General features: G+C 58.8%; 2 protein-coding genes across 2 annotated transcripts; both read left to right on the plus strand.

Annotated features, from left to right (window-relative positions):
* Window positions 1-31: 31 nt before the first annotated feature.
* WRAP53 (WD repeat containing antisense to TP53) lies at window positions 32-14,965 on the plus strand. The gene is given in 23 exon segments (XM_030296282.1): window positions 32-1,555; window positions 1,691-1,789; window positions 2,054-2,165; window positions 10,578-10,666; window positions 10,902-10,920; window positions 10,922-10,993; window positions 11,091-11,213; window positions 11,215-11,230; window positions 11,785-11,870; window positions 11,872-11,958; window positions 11,960-11,995; window positions 12,179-12,256; window positions 12,258-12,287; window positions 12,410-12,505; window positions 12,507-12,530; window positions 12,532-12,576; window positions 12,690-12,731; window positions 12,734-12,850; window positions 12,852-12,881; window positions 12,883-12,958; window positions 13,976-14,033; window positions 14,214-14,445; window positions 14,768-14,965. Coding segments are annotated over 23 exon segments (2,160 nt in total). The 5' UTR covers window positions 32-1,160.
* A 186-nt stretch (window positions 14,966-15,151) lies between these two features.
* Window positions 15,152-19,537, plus strand: EFNB3 (ephrin B3). Its single transcript, XM_030296918.1, is given in 7 exon segments — window positions 15,152-15,273; window positions 17,458-17,750; window positions 17,940-18,032; window positions 18,152-18,256; window positions 18,720-18,868; window positions 18,871-19,089; window positions 19,091-19,537. Coding segments are annotated over 7 exon segments (1,023 nt in total). The 3' UTR covers window positions 19,133-19,537.

A 19,537-nucleotide genomic window follows, 5' to 3' on the forward strand; every position in this document is an offset into this window, starting at 1 on the left:
AAGCTCAAAACTTTTAGCGCCAGACAGAGCACATGGGAGGGGAAAATCCCAATCCCAGCAACCCCCGCGAGGCTCCTGGCACAAAGCTGGACAGTCGCCATGACAAGTAAGGGCAAGCAGTTCGCCGGGGGGCGGTGGGAGTAAGACAGGATTCTCGTCGTGCTGGTGCTGCAGCTACTTGACACTGGGGTGGGGAAGTTCGACCAGCCAGAACTGGGAGGGCAGAATCGGTGGAAACCATTTTGGAAGACTCCCGCCACTGTGTCAAATATGAAGGTGGAAGAAAGAAAGACACTTGTCATCCCTCTCTCAGATAGCTGGATAGTTTCTTCTCATCGGCTAAAATGCCACTTTTTTAGGAAGGACCTCCTTAATATCCCAATCCAACGCATTCCTTCAGATACTCTGTATCACACCATCTTGTTTAATTTCCTTCACAGCCCTTGCCGCTCTCTGCAAAGATGTGTTCCTTGCCTTAAATACACAGCAACGTAAGCCTTTTAGGGAGGGCAGAACCCTTGTGCTGCTATCTTACTCATTGTTGTATTTCTCAGTGCCTGGTACAGTACTGGGTCGCAAGGAAGAGCTCAATAATAAATACTTACTGAATGAATGAAAAGAGACGGAAGTGTGAGGAATTTGGCGAATGAGAAGCAAAAGGATCAAAATCAAGTATAGCGCTAGCGCCCTCTTGGAGGTGAGGGGGGAGTAGGTGCTTTAAGAGTGACGGAGGGAGACGGCAGGGGGAGCTCAAGCTCTTCAAACAGAGGCGGAAGCTTTCGGACTACAACACCCAGCAGCCACCGGGAGCCCCAGGGCGTGATGGGTACGGTAAACCCTCGTGACCTGTTACGTGCTTGCCCCGCCCCTCTCGCGGGTCGCCCGCGAAATCCGATCGGGAGGCGGAGGTCCAATTGAAAGGTGAGGCCAAATCCCGCGAGAGCGCGTGGCTCTTAGGGACCGCGCGGGTTGAGGAACGCCGAGCTTGCCACCTTGGTGTCCTTGTGTCCGCCTCGCCTTCCCGGGGTCTTCCGCCCCCTCCCGGAGGAAGGAGGCAGGCGCAGGTAGGTGCTCCAGTTCGGCGTCCGGAGCCTTGCGAACTCTGCGGCGGGGCGAGGGTTGCCCGGCCGAGGCCAGTGTGGCCGCGCGTCCTCGGCAGCATGAACACGCCGGAGGCGCCCGTGTTAGCCCCGGACCCGGACCCGGCCCCCGCCCCGGCCCGCCTCTCTCCTCAAGCTTCCCTGACGGATAAAGACCCGGACCCTGAACTGGTACCACCGCCGGCCGATGGGGACGAGCCGCCCCGCTTGTCCCCAGATCCCAAGGCCGGTTCAGCCGGTTCCCAGGAGACGGGAGAGGGAGGCTCAGCTTCTATCTCCGCTCCCCCGGAAACGGGGTTCGGTACTCCTAGGGAGCCGAGCCCTCCAGTCGAGGAGCCAGAACTTTCTGAGAATGTGAGCACTCCTGCAGAAGAGACGGACAGGCCGGAGCTGGGGCCCGGAGAGCCCACAGCAGGTGTGCCTGAGGAAGCTCCTCCGGAGGATGAGGGATTCAGGTAAGTGGTGACGGCGTGGACGCAGAGATCCGAGGAGATTGGGAGCGTGAGATGTGTGCTTCTTCGCGGGTCTTGGGGCCCACTTCACCAGGCCCGTTTCCTCCTTGCCTTGTTGTCTCCCCATCTTCCTTCCAGCACCTGGAGCTATAGCTTCTCCCAGCTACCTCGATTTCTCAGTGGTTCCTGGTCGGAGTTCAGCACCCAGCCCGAGAACTTCTTGAAGGGCTGTAAGTGGTAAGTTAAGGGTAATGGGGCTGGGGGATAACCGTGCCCAGGATTTTTACCATAAAGAGACCTCCAGTTATCTTGGAGAAGAGCCCATCGAGGTGGGAGTTGGGAAGAAAGTAAAAGTTCCTCTTGGACTGAGCTTGCATTTCACCTAGAAATATGTGTCTTCCACTTTTCTCGGGGTCTTGGGGTGCTTACCTACCCCCAGAGGGAGCCTGGCACTTGGAAAATAGAGCCCTGCCCAGCTTTCTAACTCTTTCCTATTTCTAGGGCCCCTGATGGTTCCTGCATCTTGACCAACAGTGCTGATAACATCCTGCGTATTTATAACCTGCCCCCAGAGCTGTACAATGAGGGGGAACAGCTGGAATATGCAGAAATGGTAAGGGTACGGGCTGCCTCTGTCCCGTCACCGGACGCTGCACGTGTCAGTCCTGCGCATGGCTGGAGAAAGTTGAGCCCACGTGTTTCCTGATCGCAAACAGAACGTTTCTTCACGAACGTTCACAGGTAGCACGTTCTACCCTGGACGCGGAGATATTTAAGGTGGTGTTTGCCCGTTCTTTACTCGTGAATGTGTGTTTTCCATCAAAGAACGGTGGGTTTGTCGTGGCGGTATTTAGTTGACTTACAGATAATTATTGAACGACTGCCAATGTGTCAGTTACCGTATTTGGTGCCGGCATAAAGCTGAAGGAGACAGAAGAGCTGGTTTGCTGTCTTGTGTGGGAGACAGGCGACAAACGTGGAAACTGACAAACGAGGAAGTTCGTTATAAAGGATAGCAAGTGGTGTGAAGGAAATAAATAGAACGAGGAGGAAGTAACCAGAGGACGCCACTTTACTTACTTATGTATTTTAAGTTTATTTAGAGGGAGAGAGCTCGAGCACGAGCGTGCACAAGTGGAGGAGGGGCTGGGAGAAGGAGAGAAGAAGCCCGAGTGGGCTCCGCACCGTCAGTGCAGATCCCGACCGCGGGCTCAAACTCATGAACTGTGAGATCATGATCTGGGCCAAGATCAAGACGTTTAAGCGAGCCAGCCAGGTGCCCCTAGAGGAGACCACTTGAGATAAACTGGTCAGGAAGGAGCTCTGAGCAGGAGACGGTTGAGTTGAGACGTGAAGGGTGATGGGGTCGGTTATGTGAAGAACGTCCCGGGAAGAGGCAATGATTTTACAGAGGCCCAGGGCTAAGAGGGAGCTTTGTGTGTTCAAGGAACGGAAAGTAGGCCAGTGTGCCTGGACTGAGGCCAGTGAGGGGGAGAGTGTGGTGAGGACGGATTCCACAACCCATATCGGGTTGGATCTGGTGGGTAGGCCATTTGGGGTTTCTTTGGGAAGCCAGGGGAGAGTTTTAAGACAGAAGAGTGTGGGGCGCCTGGGTGGCTCAGTCCGTTAAGCGTCTGACTTCATTCAGCCCAGGTGAAGATCTCACGGTCCGTGAGTTCAAGCCCTGCATTGGGCTGTCTGCTCCTTTTCTGCTCTCTCTCTGTCTCAAGCATGAATAAATGTAAAAACACACACACACAGAAGAGTGAAGGGATGGCCAAAGTTTAGAGAGCGGATTGTGGTGAGCAAGAGTGAAATCGGGGATCCATCAGGATGCGTTTATCACGGTCCAGGTGAGAGACGGTGGTGGCCGGGGCCAGGCGGTGGCAGGAGACATGGAGAGGTGTGGGTGGGTCTGAAGTGTATTTTGTAGGACCTGGACGGTACAGGGAAGGAAGCGATCACTGGCGACGTCCAGATTCTCGCAGCCCGGGGGACAGTGGTACGATTTACTCAGAGGAGGAAACAGATAGGAGGAGGCCTCGGACAAGTGAAGCGTTTTTAGGTCTGTGTGAAATGTGAAGCTAGGGGAGAAGCCGGGGCTGGGATGTACTTTGGGAAGTGGAGGAGCACGTGGACGGGATCTGGCATCTTGTGAATGATTCGGTGTCAGGACCGTGTGGCTGGAGGAGGAGGAGGCTCACACAGAGCCCGGAGCGCTCAAGCAGATGGGGGTGGCGTGCAGGACGGATGGCAGAGGCCGAGGCAGGGTCAGGCCTGATGCTGCTGAGGGCGAGACGCAGAGAATGGCGGAAGGCGTTAGTGACCTTAGCGGGAGCGCTTTGAGAAAAGCAATGGAGGCAGGAGCCCAGGTAGAGCGGGTAGAGGAGGAGGTACAGACAGTTCTTTGGAGAGCTTTCTTGTGGAAGGGTGTCGAGAAACGGAATGGTGGCCAGAGGGAATGTGGGGCCAGAGAAGGGTTCGCGGGGTGCTTCTGCAGCATCAGGAATAACCCCGTAGACACGGAGGAATTGATGCTGAAGGGGAGAGGGGGGTAACAGGTCCCCGAGAGGCTGGCCGAGGACAGGATCCGGAGCCCATCAGAGGACTTGGTTCGGTGGGGAACACTCTCTCTAGGTAGGAAGAGAGGCAGCCGTTTGGGGGTCGGAGGGTTTCTGGGTCTCCTCTCTTGGCTTCTCAGGGAAGCAGAGAGGGAGCTGACCTGCTGAAGGAAGGGGTTCTGTGGGGAGAGAGCAGGAGGCGGGATGACGGGTCCCGGCGAGTCGAAGATCCAGACCGGCAAGGAATGCGGTAACGTGGCTGTTCCGTGCTCAGCGCCCGCTAGGAATTTGCTGCCGTCCGTTTAAGGTGAGATCTGTTAACTTCCTTGTGCGTCGCTTCCCAGCAAGCGAATCGACCCTGTTTTTCCTGTGTGTGACATGAGGATGACAGCAACAGCACCCACCCCACACAGCCGTCGGGAGCAGTAAAAGAGTTAGCGGAACGTGTGCGAACCAGCGCCTGTTCTGTATTCGGTGAACACCGGTGGCGGGTGTGAGCTGGGTCGAGCGTGGCAGAGGAGGCTGGTGTGGCTGGGGTTTGCCGGCCGAGAAAGGCGGGTGTCTCGAGAGCGTCTGCGGGGGCATCCGTGTGGCGGCGGACTCGGACGGAAAGCAGACGAGGAGGCGGATCGCAAATGTGTTTTTGATGAAGCGGGATAATTGTCGTGGTGGAAAGAGAGCAAGTTACCTGGCCGGGTGGGAGACGGTGGCCAGAGAGGGTGCGGTGACAGGAGCATCTGCGGGGAGCGAGGCAGTGAATCGGTCTCCCGAATCAGAGAGGGTGACAGAAAGGTGGGGGGCCGGCGTGGTGGCAAGAAGTACGGCTGGGGCTCCTGGCTGGCTCAGTAGAGCATGGTGACCCTTGATCTCGGGGTCGTGAGTTCGAGCCCCACATTGGGCGTTGAGATCACTGAAAAATAAAATCTTAAGGTGCACCTGGGTGGCTCAGTCGGTTGAGTATGTGAGTCTCGATTTTGGCTCAGGTCGTGATCCCAGGGTCATGGGATTGAGCCCCAAGTCAGGCTCCATGCTGAGCTTGGAGCCTGCCTAAGACTCTCTCTCTCTCTCTCTCTCTCTCTCTCTGTCTCTCTCTGTCTCTCTCTCTCTCCTCCCACTTTCTCTTCCTGTCTCTCCCATCCCTCCCCTCTCTCCTGCTCTCGCGCGTGCGCTGTCTCTAAAATAAAAGTAAAATCTTTTTTTTTTTAATTTTTTTTAAAATGTTTATTTATTTTTGAGACAGGGAGAGACACAGCATGAACAGGGGAGGGTCAGAGAGAGAGGGAGACACAGAATCTGAAACAGGCTCCGGGCTCCGAGCTGTCAGCACAGAGCCCGACGCGGGGCTCGAACCCACGGACCGTGAGATCATGACCTGGGCTGAAGTCGGACGCTCAACTGACTGAGCCACCCAGGCGCCCCTAAAAGTAAAATCTTAAAAAAGAGCTTAAGGCAGCGCCTGGGTGGCATACTTGGTTAAGCATCTGACTCTTGATTTCGGCTCAGGTCACGATCTAGTGGTTCATGGGATGGAGCCTGGAGTCAAGCTCTGAGCTGACAGCATGGGACCTGCTTGGGATTCTGTCTCTCTGTCTCTCTCTCTCCCTCCCTCTCTCTCTCTCTCACTCACATACACAAAATAAATAAATATATATTTTTTAAATGCGGAGAAGCTGGAGTTCGGGGAAGCGAAAAGATTTGGAAATGGCTACCGTGAGCAAGGTTGACACTCACCCGCTCCCTCCTGTCCCTGAGGTGTGCCCTGGGGAGGAGGAGAACGAGAGAAAGTGGTGACGAGAGAAAGTGGTGACGGCCGCCTCGAAGATGGGGGCCCAGTCCCGGGGACGGCTTGGTCGCTCACCTAACAGGCAGAGGCCGCCCCTGTTGGCGATCTCTGTGCGACATACGGGGCGCTCCAGGCCCGGTTCTTGCAGGTGTTGTCTCGGGGGCCGGGTGGGCATGGTGGGCCGTCCCGAAAGAGCTCAGGAGCAGGGGTCGTTAGAAGAGCTTCTGGAAGCGTGGCAGGTTGAGAATTTATTGCACCACTCGTTTAAGAAAAACGGGAATGGTAAAAGAGAAAAGGCATCATCAGCCACCACTCTACAAAATTCAGCCTTTAAATTATCCCCTCTTCTTTCGGCCTGTACAGTACGGAGGCTTTTTATGTGGTTGTGTTCCTACTGTAGATGGTTTTGTACGCTGCTTTTTTGTTTCGTTAACAGTCGTCTCCTAAGTGATTTCCGTGGTGCTTCGGTCTCCATAGTTACCGTATTTAATGGTGTATGAGACTACACCGAGTGCCCGCGATTGATGATTTTCATACCTATTCCCCTGCTTTGGGCATTTGGGCTGTTTCCAGGATTTTTGTATCCTAAATTATTCAGTGAACGTCTTCATGTGCTTTGACGGAGATTCTTTTCCTAAGAGAAATTTGATGAGTAAGAAATACTCTAGGTCAAAAGTATCAATATTTGTTCTACATCTTGTAGACAGATACCCAGTCTGTTTTCAAAAGCTCTTCTGCTTTTTTTTTTTTTAAACTACTGTTAGCCGTGTGAGTGTACGAGTTGTATCACAAGTGCACGCATCAGATGATTACACTTCATGTGTCTGCAAGTTTAGGATTTGGAAATGGATACAGTTAGTGTAGGTGGGGAAATGGGAGGAGGTCACTTTTGAGTATTTCCATACACTTGTTTCTTTTTTTTTTTTTTTTTTTTTAGTGTTTATTTATTTTTGAGAGATGGAGTGCGAGCAGGGGAGGGGCAGAGAGAGAGGGAGACACAGAATCCGAGCAGGCTCCAGGCTCTGCGCTGACAGCTCAGACGCAGGGCTTGAACCGCGAACTGTGAGATCATGACCTTAGCCGAAACGGGACATTTAACCAACTGAGCTACCCAGGCGCCCCTCCCTCCACGCACCTGTTTCTTCTTCCCGGCATGCTTTCTTAATTCCTCTCCTCCCTTCTGTGCCTTTTCACGGAGCTTTCTGGAACTCCTATCCCTAACTCCCCAGCCTCGGTCCTGAGTTCTGTCCCTGCCCTGGGGCCCTTGCCCGAGGCTTTCGCTCCCTGTAGCCCTGCCCAGGGGAGCCTGCGTATCTCAGGTTTGGAGGGGGGCTGTCCTCATCCCCCAAATGCTGCATCCAGACACTCGCGCTGTCTCTTGTGAAAACTTTTCCTTTGAGGCTTGTGCCGTTTGGCTCTCCCTCATTCACCAAGGACATGGGCTGCACCCCAAGTCTTTCTCCTGTCGTGGTGACGTCAGGTATCCAGACCAGAAGGCTGGTCTCATCCTTTCATTTTCCCTGACCCTTCCCCCCGTCTCCCCCCATCGAGTCCCCTTATCTCTCGGTTCCATCTGCTTCTCCCTACTCCACTGTCCCCGCTTTAAGTCAGGTCACTATTGGGGGCCTAATGTTACTGGAACTGTCTTCTCTTCTTCGCCCATCAGAACATTTCTTTCTGACTGCCGATGATACGCTAGGTGTTGGGGAAAACGTGGTGAGCCGGACAGGTGTGATTGTTGCCTCCTCAGATGGGTACGATGCAGGGCGAGGGGCAGAGGGCTGTAGGAACACGGAGCGGGGCTCCTTGCTCCGCAAGAGGGGTTAGGGAAGGCTTCGCAGGGGAAGACGCCTCTGAGAGACCGGAAGCGTGATCGGCATTCAGCCAGGAGGAATTGTTGAGGGGAGCGAAGGAGGAACATTCCAGACCTGGATGCTGGCGTGTGTGAAAGCCTGTAGATCGGGAGTACGGTACGTCGGCACCTTCTGGGAGCTGGGAGTCCCACCGGGATGTGGAGATTCTAAAGGGGTGAGTACGGAGGGGTGCGCCATGAGAGGTGGGTAGGGGCCAACACCTGGTAAGGAGATCGGGTCTCATACTGAGGGTTACCCGGAGTCACTGAACGTTTTAAGCAGGAGAGTGACGCAGGGCCGGATTCCAGCCCGATGAGGTCTCCGCGGCCCGCACGTGGCTGCAGCGTGGAGAACGGGCGGGCAGGCTGGGGTGCGGCGGTGCGGGGAGGCCCGGAGAACACGCAGACTCGCACAAATGCTGGCAGGAAGGCGGTGGCTTTGGTGGCAACGAAAGGGTGTGGACACGTTCAAGAGACCCCGGGGCGGCGGACCGGGCAAGATTTTGGATCGCCGGCCGTTACTTGGTCTTGCGCGGGCTGCACCAGGAGTGGAAAGTGGGTGAGGGGTAGGAATGGTCAAGGCTGCCGCTCAGATTTGCGGCTTCCACACTTGGATGTGGAGCCCCGGGTGGGGGTGGGGGGGTGGGGGAGTAGGTTTGAAGGAGGCGGAAGCCGGGTCTGTCACAGACAAGCCGAGTGTGAGGTGCCCGTGGGATGTGTGAGCGGAGCGTTGTGCCAGGCGGCCTGACGTGTGTGTTCGGAGCGGGGGCTGAGGGCATGGGTGCGTGACATCGCGCCGAGGGCCAGCAAATAACTGACAAAGGGCTGTTACCCAGATGATTGAAAGACTCCCTTCCGATCCGTAAGGAGAAGCCAGTAACTTGGAAAAGTGAGCAGAACTTACGAAGAGGTGTGCTTAAGCGAATACTGAACGTAGGTGAACGTCTGACCCCAGTGGTCATGGGGGAAAGGCAACTTCGTAGTCCAGTGAAATTCTACTTCACAGCCTTTAAAAATAAGTTTTTTTAAATGTTTATTTTGTATTTGAGAGAGAAAGAGACAGCACGAGCGGGGGGGGGGGGGGGCAGAGAGAGAGGGAGACGCAGAACCCGAAGCGGCTCCGAGCTCCGAGCCGTCAGCGCAGAGCCCGACGCGGGGCTCGAACTCACGGACCGTGAGATCGTGACCTGAGCTGAAGTCGGACACCCGACCGACTGAGCCCCCCAGGCGCCAGCACAGCCTTCTATTGACAAAGACTTGGAGGTCTGGCCGCACCAAGGGGCCACGGGCACTCCCTTGCACGCCGCATAGCGGCGGTGGGAGAGTGAATCGGATGATCCCTCTGGGCCAACGGGTGACCCCATCCGGCAGAGTTGGCAGAGTGGGTGCCATAGAGCCCGGTCAGCTGGCAGAAGCTGCGGAGAGGCCCTCCCACACGCGCACCAGAATGTTCAAAGCCCTCCACCCAACATACGGAAAAACGTGGGTGACTGTCAGCAGAGAAGGATAGTGGGGGTGCTGCCCAGCGGTGAAGGTGCCTGAGTTAGAGCTAAGCGTGTCTCTGCGGTGAAATCCCCCAGTCACAAAGGGATGCAAAAGGTCTGGTACCATCGGTATTAAAGGTAAAGGCCACGAAAGACCGTGGTAGACAACGTCGTCGTCTGGGTGTTTCTTGTATGAATACATTTCTTTTTTTTCAACGTTTTTTTTATTTTTATTTTTGGGACAGAGAGAGACAGAGCATGAATGGGGGAGGGGCAGAGAGAGAGAGGGAGACACAGAATCAGAAACAGGCTCCGAGCCATCAGCCCAGAGCCTGACGCGGGGCTCGAACTCACGGGGTGCAAGATCGTGACCTGGCTGAAGTCGGACGCTTAACCGACTGCGCCACCCAGGCGCCCCTGTATGAATACATTTCTAAAGAGATGCACGAATACCTCTGAGGGAGGGTGTCCTTGGGAAGAAGTTTTAACTGTCTTGTATTTTCCTTTTTTAGCTGGGTGGAGGAGTCACAGGAAGTTTTAAATATACTTCTTTGCATGTTTGGACTGTTTAATACAATTTTTAAAGGATCTAATGGCATCTAGTAGGTGCTCAGTAAATATTGGTATCAATGGTTGGTTGTAGTTTTGTTTCTTTACTTTTCTCTTTTTCTTTTCTTTTTTCCTTCCTTTTTTTCTTTAAGCTTATGTATTTTGGGGCACCTGGGTGGCTCAGTTGGTTAAGCATCAGACTTCGGCTTCAGTCATGATCTCACGGCTTGTGAGTTTGAGCTCCATTTTGGGTGAGCATAAGACCTGCTTCTCTCTCTCTCTCTCCCTCTCTCTCTCTCTCTCCCTCTCTGCCCCTCGCTCATGCCCTCTCTCAAAAAAAAAATTAAAAAAATAAAGTTTAAGAATTTTTTGAGAGAGACAGACATCACAAGCAGGGAAGGGGCAGAGAAAGAGGGGGACAGAGGCTCCAAAGCGGGCTCCCCTCTGACAGCAGAGGGCCTGATGTGGGGCTCGAACTCATGAGCTGTGAAATCATGACCTGAGCTGAAGTCAGATGCAGGCTCAACCAACTGAGTCACCAGGCTTGTTTCTTCTTAAGTGTTTAAAAAGCAAAAGAAGAAGTCTGTATGGCATTTGGTGGCCCAAATCTGACACGACAGTCTGAGCTGATCCTTGAACGTTGAGATCAGGATTCTGTTCTTCGTATCGACACCATCTGCCTTCTCCCCCCCGGTTAAGTGCCGACAGACAGTCCCCCTTTGGCATAAAGCTTCCGTAGCACGAGTCTGCCTCCCTTTCCTGCCCGTGACCCAGGCGTTCCTGCATCTCTGTCCAGGCCCCCGTCCTTCGAATGGTGGAAGGTGACACCATCTACGATTACTGCTGGTATTCGCTGATGTCTTCAGCCGAGCCAGACACCTCCTAGTAAGTGATGTCCTTTGCCTCCCCTCCGCCTTCCCCTCTCATCGTCCCTCCCCCCCCTCCACCACAAGTTTCAAGGGGATCCTCTACGGAGAGCGGAGAGCGAGCTAGGGACTGGCAGGGGGCTCGGGAGGAGGGAAGGCTGCTGTACCCTTCAATGCGGGCTGAGAGGGCCGGCCAGTTGGCTTCCTCCCCTTCCTTCGACAGCACGGGGCCTCAGTGTCCGTGTCCTCTACAGCGTGGCCAGCAGCAGCCGGGGAGAACCCCATTCACATCTGGGATGCATTCACCGGACAGCTCCGGGCTTCCTTCCGTGCCTACCACCACCTGGTAGGGCCTCCCTCGCCCGTCCCAGGGCTTCGTCCTCGCCCAGGCTCCTTCCCGGGGGCCACTGAGGCTGTTTGCACGGCTTCTTTCCTGCCTCTAGGACGAGGCTGACGGCACAGCCCACTCGCCTCTGCCTTCTCCCCGGACGGCTCCCAGCCTCTTCTGTGCTTCAAACAGGACAGTGCTGTTCTTTTCCACGGCCCGGCCTGGCCGTGACTGCGAGGGTCAGAGCAACGTTTGGTGAGCATCTGTGCCTCCCAGGGGGAGGAGGGAAGGGGGAGGACACGGCCACGTGCAGAGGGGCCTCGTGTGAGTCGCGGGGGACCGGGCCCATCATGTCGTCTTCAGTACAAGCCCCAGGGAGGCAGGTCGTACTCGGTGGGGCAGAGGAGAAAACAGATTCAGGGAGGGGGCGACACTCTCCCAAGGTCAACCTGGTTCACTCCTGAGCCCGTGCCCTGTCAGCCGTGTGCCTCTTGATCTCTAAAATCTTGGTCTCTCTGGGAAATTGGAAGTGAGGCGGATTTCGTTTCCTATAAGCCTTTAGGTTTCCATCCCTTCGAGGAGAAACAGATTTGAGAAGGAAGAATAAGTCTTGAAGAAGAAGTTTAGGTCCTTTTGCGGGGATAGAAGGATCTGGGAGCATCAGGGATCTTTAGCCTGCTTGAGGCAGACGGACAGGGGAGGCACTGGTTCCCTGCACGTGGAACAAGAGACAGAGATGCGTCCCTGATCGGCCCGGTTAATGTCCGGTGTCCTTGGCCCTGTCCCCACTTTGTTCCGTCCCTTTCTAGCAAAAAAGCAGGGCCAGAGTGGCATCATCTCCTGCATAGCCTTCAGCCCAGCCCAGCCGCTCTATGCCTGTGGCTCCTACGGCCGTGTCCCTGGGTCTGTATGCCTGTGACCGACGGCTCCCCTCTTGCCTTGCTGGAGGACACCAAGGAGGCGTCACTCACCTTTGCTTTCACACCCGACGGCAACCGCTTCTTCTCAGGAGCCCGCAAGGTAGGGGTCACGTCCTGAGATCCCAAAGAGGGTGCACAGAAGGCAGCAATGGGGATGCAGTCTGTGATGTGTCGGGGTCGGACGTGGGATGCAGCTAAGGGAGTGTCTGCAAACCTTGGGGGAAGCGGGGACATCTCGTGCGGGAGGGGGAATGGACTCCAGGCCCCTGGTCTGTGTCTTCAGGATGCTGAGCTTCTGTGCTGGGATCTCCGGCAGCCCGGTCATCCACTGTGGTCACCGAGTCGAGAGGTGACCACCAATTCAGCGCGTCTACTTCGATCTGGACCCGTGAGTGACCGAGTCCTTCCTGCCCAGGGTCCCAGTGCCCCGGGGATGTCAGAGCCCAGCCGTAGGTCCCAGCCCCTGGCCGTGAGGGGTTCCTGCCCCCGGGGGTGATGACTTCCGAGTCAACAGGCTTCCTCCTTCTCCCCAGGGACTGGGCAGTTCTTAGTGAGCGGAAGCACCAACGGGGCGGTGTCCGTGTGGGACACCAGCGGGGCCGGACGCGAGGGGGAAGCCGGAGCCAGTGCTGAGGTTTCTTTCTGCCCCAGAAGGACTGCACCAACGGAGTGAGGTCGTCGGTTAATGCCACAGATCTTGGGGCTCGTGGCTGGGGAGGGACGGGGGGTGCCGAGGGAACAGGCATCCTCTCTCAGGATGCTGACAGGCGCTGCCTGTTCCTCTCTCCCTGCAGCCCTGCAACCCCAGCCTGCCATTGCTGGCCACCGCGTCGGGTTCAGCGCGTGTTTTCCGGAGCCCGCGGACAGTGAGGACGAAGGGGAGCAGCGGGGGGACCTTCCTCTGCTTTCCATGCGCCACGTCCGCTTTGAAAGTCAGCTTCAGCTCTGGTGGTGTGGGGGGGGGCCCGGACACCGGGGTCGCTGACCGCTCACCGGGCCGGGCAGGGACAGGGAGGGACAGAGGAAGGTGGGGGGCGAGTTGATATACAACAGGTTTTATATGGTACCAGAGTCTTTGTGTCTTTGGGGGGAGGCAAATGCTGGGGATGGGGCCGGGTGGGGTACAGGTGGGCCCCCTTGTCCAGCAGCGGTGGGGGCTGGCGGCTCCTTCCCGACACCGACCCCGGGGTTGAGAGGTGGGACTAGGCGGGAGCCAATGGGGCTGCGGGGGCTCGGTGTGAAGTCAAGGGAGTGGGTGTGGGGGCTTCGTGCCATTGACTGGGCCGGTTGCTAGGCAACTCGGTAAACTGAAGGGGGGGAACCTGTTTGAATCTCGGTCCCAAGGTGGGGGCGGCAGGGGTCAGGGTGAGCGGTGGCTGAGCAGGAGTGGCAGGAGCGGTGTGTCAGACTGTTGGGTGTGACTGCGTGAGACTGTGCAGACGGTGACAGACAAGACACCCGCTCACTCGCGCTCGACACTGTTTACCACCATCCGGCAGCAGAGGGACCATTACTCAGCTCTGGGGGAAGGGGAGCAGGAGCACCCGCCTCTCCCCTGGACTCCCCCAGGAGGCAGGCGACTGAGTGGCCAGAGTCAAGGACACCATACGAAAGAGTAAAGGTGCCTCCCGAGAAACCGCAGGCGTCACATTCCGTTTTCGGATAGATGCGGGACAAGGGCGGGAGTCTTCCATTGGGCAGCTATCCCTGGTCCCGCTTCTCCATCCATCCGCTTGATTGGGGGTTGGGGTGGGGGGGGGAGTATGTTATTTCAGGCGGTGCCTCCGCCCCACCCCCTCCCTCGCCAGACACTGAGAAGGGGGCTCTGAAGAGACTGTCAGCGGGGGATCTGCTTTGGGACCCTCACCATCAGAGGGAAGGGACTGGGGGCCTGTGACGGCAGAGGGAGAGGAATGTCACCCTCTGCCCAGAGATGCTGAAAGCGAGGGAGGGGTTCTTACACCCAAAAGGCAAACCCTCTTCCCTTCCCCCAGGGATAATTGGAAACAGCCCTTCCGGCTGACTGTGGGTTTGGGGAAAGGTACTCCCTTCCCTCCCCCAGCCCCGCTTCTCCCCACAGCCGTCCAAGAAGGGCCCGAGTTTACCCCCTTAAACCCTCGCCTTCCACCCAATCCCAGGTAACAGGAGAGGGCCCAGGAGCCCCGGGACCAAAAAACAAAAACAAAAACAACGACCCAGGAGGAGGAGTTGAGCGACCTGGGTTGGGTTTCCGCCTTTACCCCAGACTCCCCGTGTGACCTTGGCAAGTCACGGGCCTCCCGAGCCTCAGTTTCTCTATTCCCCCCCCCCCCCCCCAGCAATGGGGAGCCTGCGGCTCTGCCCCTCCCACTCGACACAGGTAGTCGCGACGGCCAACTCAGCCCACTTCGCAAAGTGCGGAGCCTTCAAGGTTATTACTATTCTCTCCAGGACCCGCCGGGAGCCGCGGCGGCGCTCCGGCTGGGGGAGGAGGCGGCGGCTGCGGGAGCCACGTGGGGCCGGCTCCTCCGGGTGGCGAGGGCGAGGGCCTTCTGGATCCGAGAGCGGAAGGTTCCAGCCGCTCGGCGGCCCGGGGGCCGGCGGGGGAGAGGCGGCGGGGGGCGGCTGGGACAAAGGGGGCGCGGGGGGCCGCGCGGGCGGCCGGGGCGGGGCGGCGGGGCGCGGCGGCGGCGGCGGCGGCGGCGGCGGCGGGGCGGGCGGGAAGGTTGCGCGATGGTGTAGGGCGGCGTGGTGGGCGTTGTCTTCGGGCTACCCTGCCGCCCCGCTCCCGCCGCGCGCTCCAGCTCCGCTTTTTCCCTCCGCCAGCCTCTCCCCCTCCCCGCCACTCCTTTAACTCCCCCCTCCTGGGCTCGGGACTGGTTTCCTCCCTTAGCCCGCTGCCCTCAATCCCGGCGAGGCTGGGGCTTCCGGCTCGCGCCCCTCCCGCGCTCCCTCGGCGGCGCCCCATGCCGCCCCCGCCCGGCCCCCCGGCCGCCCCAGTCCCCCACTTAGGCCGGCGCTGCGATCCCGGGCGCTGGAGCGGTGGGCCGGGGGCGTAGGGCGCCTGCAGGCGGCCCCGGGAGGGCTCTAGCGGGCTGAGCGCTCCGCGGCAGGGGCGCGGGCAGAGCAGGAAGCGGGTCCGCGTGGGAGCAGGGGGGCGGCCGCCACCGGGGTGGTCGGGGCCGGATCGCCGGGGCAGCCGAGGCAGGCACCGCAGGGGGGGTGGAGCGACTTTGGGGAGTTGGTGCCCCGCCCCCCCCAGGCCTTGGCGGGGGTCATGGGGGCCCCCCGTTCTGGGCCGGGGGGCGTGCGAGTCGGGGCCCTGCTGCTGCTCGGCGTTTTGGGGCTGGTGTCTGGGCTCAGCCTGGAGCCTGTCTACTGGAATTCGGCGAATAAGAGGTGAGTGGCCCCGGGCTGGGGAGACCCCACACCCTTCGGGCAGGGAGTAGGGAAGCTTCGGGGGTTCGGGGTGGGGAGCTGGCTTCTCTCAGCTGGGAGGAGGCTGGAGGGAGGGTGCCAGTGCTCTGATGCGAGCCGATGGGTAACGAGACAGAGGTGATCTTGGGAGCCAGACTCCTGGGTCGCCAACAGACACGGCTGGATGTGGGTGGTGATCGCCATGTGTCGGGAGTTGGAAAGACCCCACAGGGGGCAAGGATCGCAAAGTTCACGGGTAGCCGCCGGGAGGGTAGTGGAGTGGTTATTTGGGTTTGTGAAAGACGCGTGTCCTGTCGGGGGCTGGGCTTGGAGGGAGCCTGGTTAATGTCAGCTCTCCGGAGAGCCGCCGAGTAGGTGCCGCTGAGCGCGCTGGGGAAGGGGCAGGGTGCCTCCCTCCCCAGAAGGGACTCGGCGACGGGAAGGAAGGGGGCTCAGTTTGGGGGCTCCGGGGGACAGCTCACCCAAGGCTTCTCGACTCTGTCCACACCGTCAGTCCCCTAACTCTTGTCCACAGCCAGAGGGTCAGTGAGCCCTTGGCGGATCCAGTCCCCAAACCAGAAGATACTCCTGCCTTCCTGGCTTGGAGACTTTTTTTTTTCTGGAAGAAGCCTGGAGCCCCCTAAAGCCTCCTTTCTCTTGCATCTGGAGTCCTGAGGACTCCTTTGCCACACCACACCCCCCCCCCCAATCTGTGTTGCAAACTCTTCCATCAGACCCCTCTGTTCCTTGGCATGCTTGCTTCGCTCTGAAAAAAGGCCAGGGGTCACATGAAGCTTCTCATCACACAGGGTAAGACAGAACCCCTGGGAGGTTCATCTAGGACCCTGGCCTCCATGCAGATTCCCACTCCCGCTGGGCAAAAGTTCTGTGGTTTGAAAACTTCCTGCCTCCCTGGGGAGCCTGTGTGAGGCCAAGGGAAGGGGGTCGGCTTCGGAGCCCATCAGATCCGAGGTCTTAATCCGAGCTCCGCTGCTTTCCGCTGTGTGGCCTTGGGCCACTTAACCTTTCTGAGTCTGTAGTCTCCACACCCTGACACCTTTTATGAGGATTAGAGGTAAGGTGTTTGAACGTATTACTGCTCATTAGAGGAGAACTAGAATTATTGGTTGTGTTCTCTGACTTCCCGGCCTCCCCTCCCTCCCTCCCTGCTATGTCTCTTGGGGTATAATCTCAAATGTCTTTCTCCGGCTCCTACCCACCAAACTCCCAGCTGCAGTTTGAGTATCAGGTGCAGCCTGAGGAAGTAGTTAGGCTTATTCTGATAGGGTTGAGGAAAGGGGGGGGGTACGGTGTTCTGGGGGCTCTTTGGGATGTTGGCGGGGAGGGGGTGGGTCCTTTGGGAGTCTGGGAAGATAATGAGCAGCGGTCCCCGGGGACCCAGCTCTGAGACCTCGTGGCCGTTAATGCACAGGGAGGGGTCACAGGCGTTGGCAAGTGGCAGTGCTGGGCCAGTGGATGGCTGGGTTGAGGGAGATGTGGGCTCTAGGCTGTGGTTAGAAAGGTTAACTCCCTGAATTCCACAGCAATAAGGCACTTTCCCTGGGAAGTCCGAGACCTGGAGGAGGAGGGGTGACTGAGCAGGGGGGTGTCTGGGGCACCTGGCCCCCAGACCGTGGTTCCCGTTAGCCTCACGTAGGGCCATGGCCAGGCCAGGCATTTTAACTCCTGGCGCGTCCCCTGGCTGACTTGGGAGGCTGGTCTGGATTCCCCCCCCCGACCCACCCCTGGTGCCTCCCTTGCCCTGAGATCCCTCAAATTCAGCGGTGGCCTGGGGGAGGGGAGGCTCTGCCCCCATGGCCGTGCAATAGTGAAATCACCTGGATGGGTGGGCTGTGTGGTTCCAGAGAGGCCAGCTCCTTGGTACTGGCATCCTGTTGCCACGGCAACGGGGCTAGTGGATGGAGGAGAGATGACAGTGTGCATGTGGTGAGGGCGGGCTGGAGAGTGCATTTGGGCACCGAGGGCCTAGAGACCTGTGAGCCTGGCCTCCCACCGCTTCCGAGCCCTTAGCGCCTGCCCCGTCGGAACAGACTTTCCACTCAGACGAAGGCGAAGGCCGGCCTGCCAGGGATGTGGGGTGAGGGAGGCAAAGCTCTGGGGCCAGACCTTTAACACCTCTCCTTGTCCACCTCGCCCTCCTGACAGATTCCAGGCAGAGGGGGGTTACGTGCTCTACCCTCAGATCGGGGACCGGCTTGACCTTCTCTGCCCCCGGGCCCGGCCTCCTGGCCCCCACTCCTCTCCTAATTACGAGTTCTACAAGTTGTACCTGGTAGGGGGTGCCCAGGGCCGGCGCTGCGAGGCCCCCCCTGCCCCAAACCTGCTTCTCACTTGTGACCGGCCGGACCTGGATCTCCGCTTCACCATCAAGTTCCAGGAGTACAGCCCTAACCTCTGGGGCCACGAGTTCCGCTCACACCACGATTACTACATCATTGGTACTGCTGGGCGGAGGGCGGGGTCCGCGGGGAGGCTCTCCCCCACCCAACCCCAAGACTGAGGGGCAGGGGAGGAGCCGAGAGAGACCCCTGATGCCCCCCGGGGTGGTGTCAGGGCCAGGGAATGGGGGGCGGAAGAGGGGCTCGACTCTGGAGTGCCAACTTCTCCGTCTGACTCTTCTCTCCCAGCCACGTCGGATGGGACCCGGGAAGGCCTGGAGAGCTTGCAGGGAGGTGTATGCCTCACTCGGGGCATGAAGGTGCTTCTCCGAGTAGGACAGAGTGAGTGGGGGGGGGGGGCCGGGGCGCACCTCCTAGGAGCCGAGGGAGGTTGGGGCAGCACCGTCAGGGTCCGGGGGCTGCCGTCTCAGCCCCTGCTGTCGGGTCTCCCCCATTTCCAGGCCCCCGAGGAGGGGCTGCCCCCAGAAAGCCTGTGTCTGAGATGCCCATGGAGAGAGACCGGGGGGCAGCTCACAGCCTGGAGCCCGGGAAGGAGAACATGCCAGGTAGGAACCGGGGGTCCAGTCTCCTGCCTTCCCCCCCCCCCCACCCCAACCTCCTCTGCTCTCAGACCCCAGCTGCCCGCCTTCACCCTCTCCCTCCGCCTTCAGTTTTTGTTGTTTTTTTTTTTTTTTTGGGGGGGGAGTGATACAGGAAACAGAAGAGGGGATGGGAGGGTGGGAGGGGAGTGGAGCCGAGTGAGGAAAAGACTCATTAGAAGTAATTACCCGAGCCAGTGTTTCAATCAGTGCAGTCAGAGAAGTGGGGGAAGACTGCTTCGCGCCCAGCTGAAGGGCTGGACCCACCTGGATTCTGAGTGGGATTTCGGGGGGAAGGGGAGGCGGGGTCCCCAGGGGGCTCGGGCGCTGTCGGGGAAACCCACGGGGACCCCCGAGGCCGGGTGTCCGGAGGCCCAGGTGGCTCCTTCAGCCCCTCCCCCTCTTTCCTCCTTCACCCCTTCCCTGCCAGGTGACCCCACCAGCAATGCAACCTCCCGGGGTGCTGAAGGCCCCCTGCCCCCTCCCAGCATGCCCGCGGTGGCCGGGGCCGCGGGGGGGCTGGCGCTGCTGTTGCTGGGCGTGGCAGGGGCTGGGGGCGCCATGTGTTGGCGGAGGACGGGCGGGCCAAGCCTTCGGAGAGTCGCCACCCTGGTCCCGGCTCCTTCGGGAGGGGAGGGTCTCTGGGCCTGGGGGGTGGCGCTGTGATGGGACCTCGGGAGGCCGAGCCTGGGGAGCTAGGGATAGCTCTACGGGGTGGAGGGGCTGCAGACGCCCCGTTCTGTCCCCACTATGAGAAGGTGAGTGGTGACTACGGGCACCCTGTGTACATCGTGCAGGATGGGGCCCCCCCAGAGCCCTCCAAACATCTACTACAAGGTATGAGGGCTTCTCCTCCCGGCTCTCCTGGATCAGCCTTCTCGGGTGCTCCTCCGGTTTAAGTCACGGTTGGAGGGCCACCTCTGGCATCTCCTCGACCCCTCTGCGCCCCCCCACCCCCCCACCCCCAGCTCCTGTGCTCCTGGCTGTTGTCGCCCTCTCCTCCACTGTTAGGATTCCTTAAGACTCCTGCCCTCGGTTGGCCACGTGAGCCCCCTCTCCGTCTCTGTGCTCCTGGGTCCTCTTTCCTTGGGGAGGGGGCAGGGACCCAGCCTCCTCTCCTGACCGCGACCCGGCGATCCCTGTGCCCCTCACACGCCGAGAGCCAGGGGCGGGAACAGTCTGTCTTTTGTTGGCACCCCTTCCTTTCTGCCTCTCACTGGTTTTCTCTTCTTGTCTCTTCTCTCTCTT

The sequence above is a fragment of the Lynx canadensis genome, chromosome E1 (assembly GCF_007474595.2).
Source record: "Lynx canadensis isolate LIC74 chromosome E1, mLynCan4.pri.v2, whole genome shotgun sequence".
Taxonomy (NCBI): Eukaryota; Metazoa; Chordata; class Mammalia; order Carnivora; family Felidae; genus Lynx; species Lynx canadensis.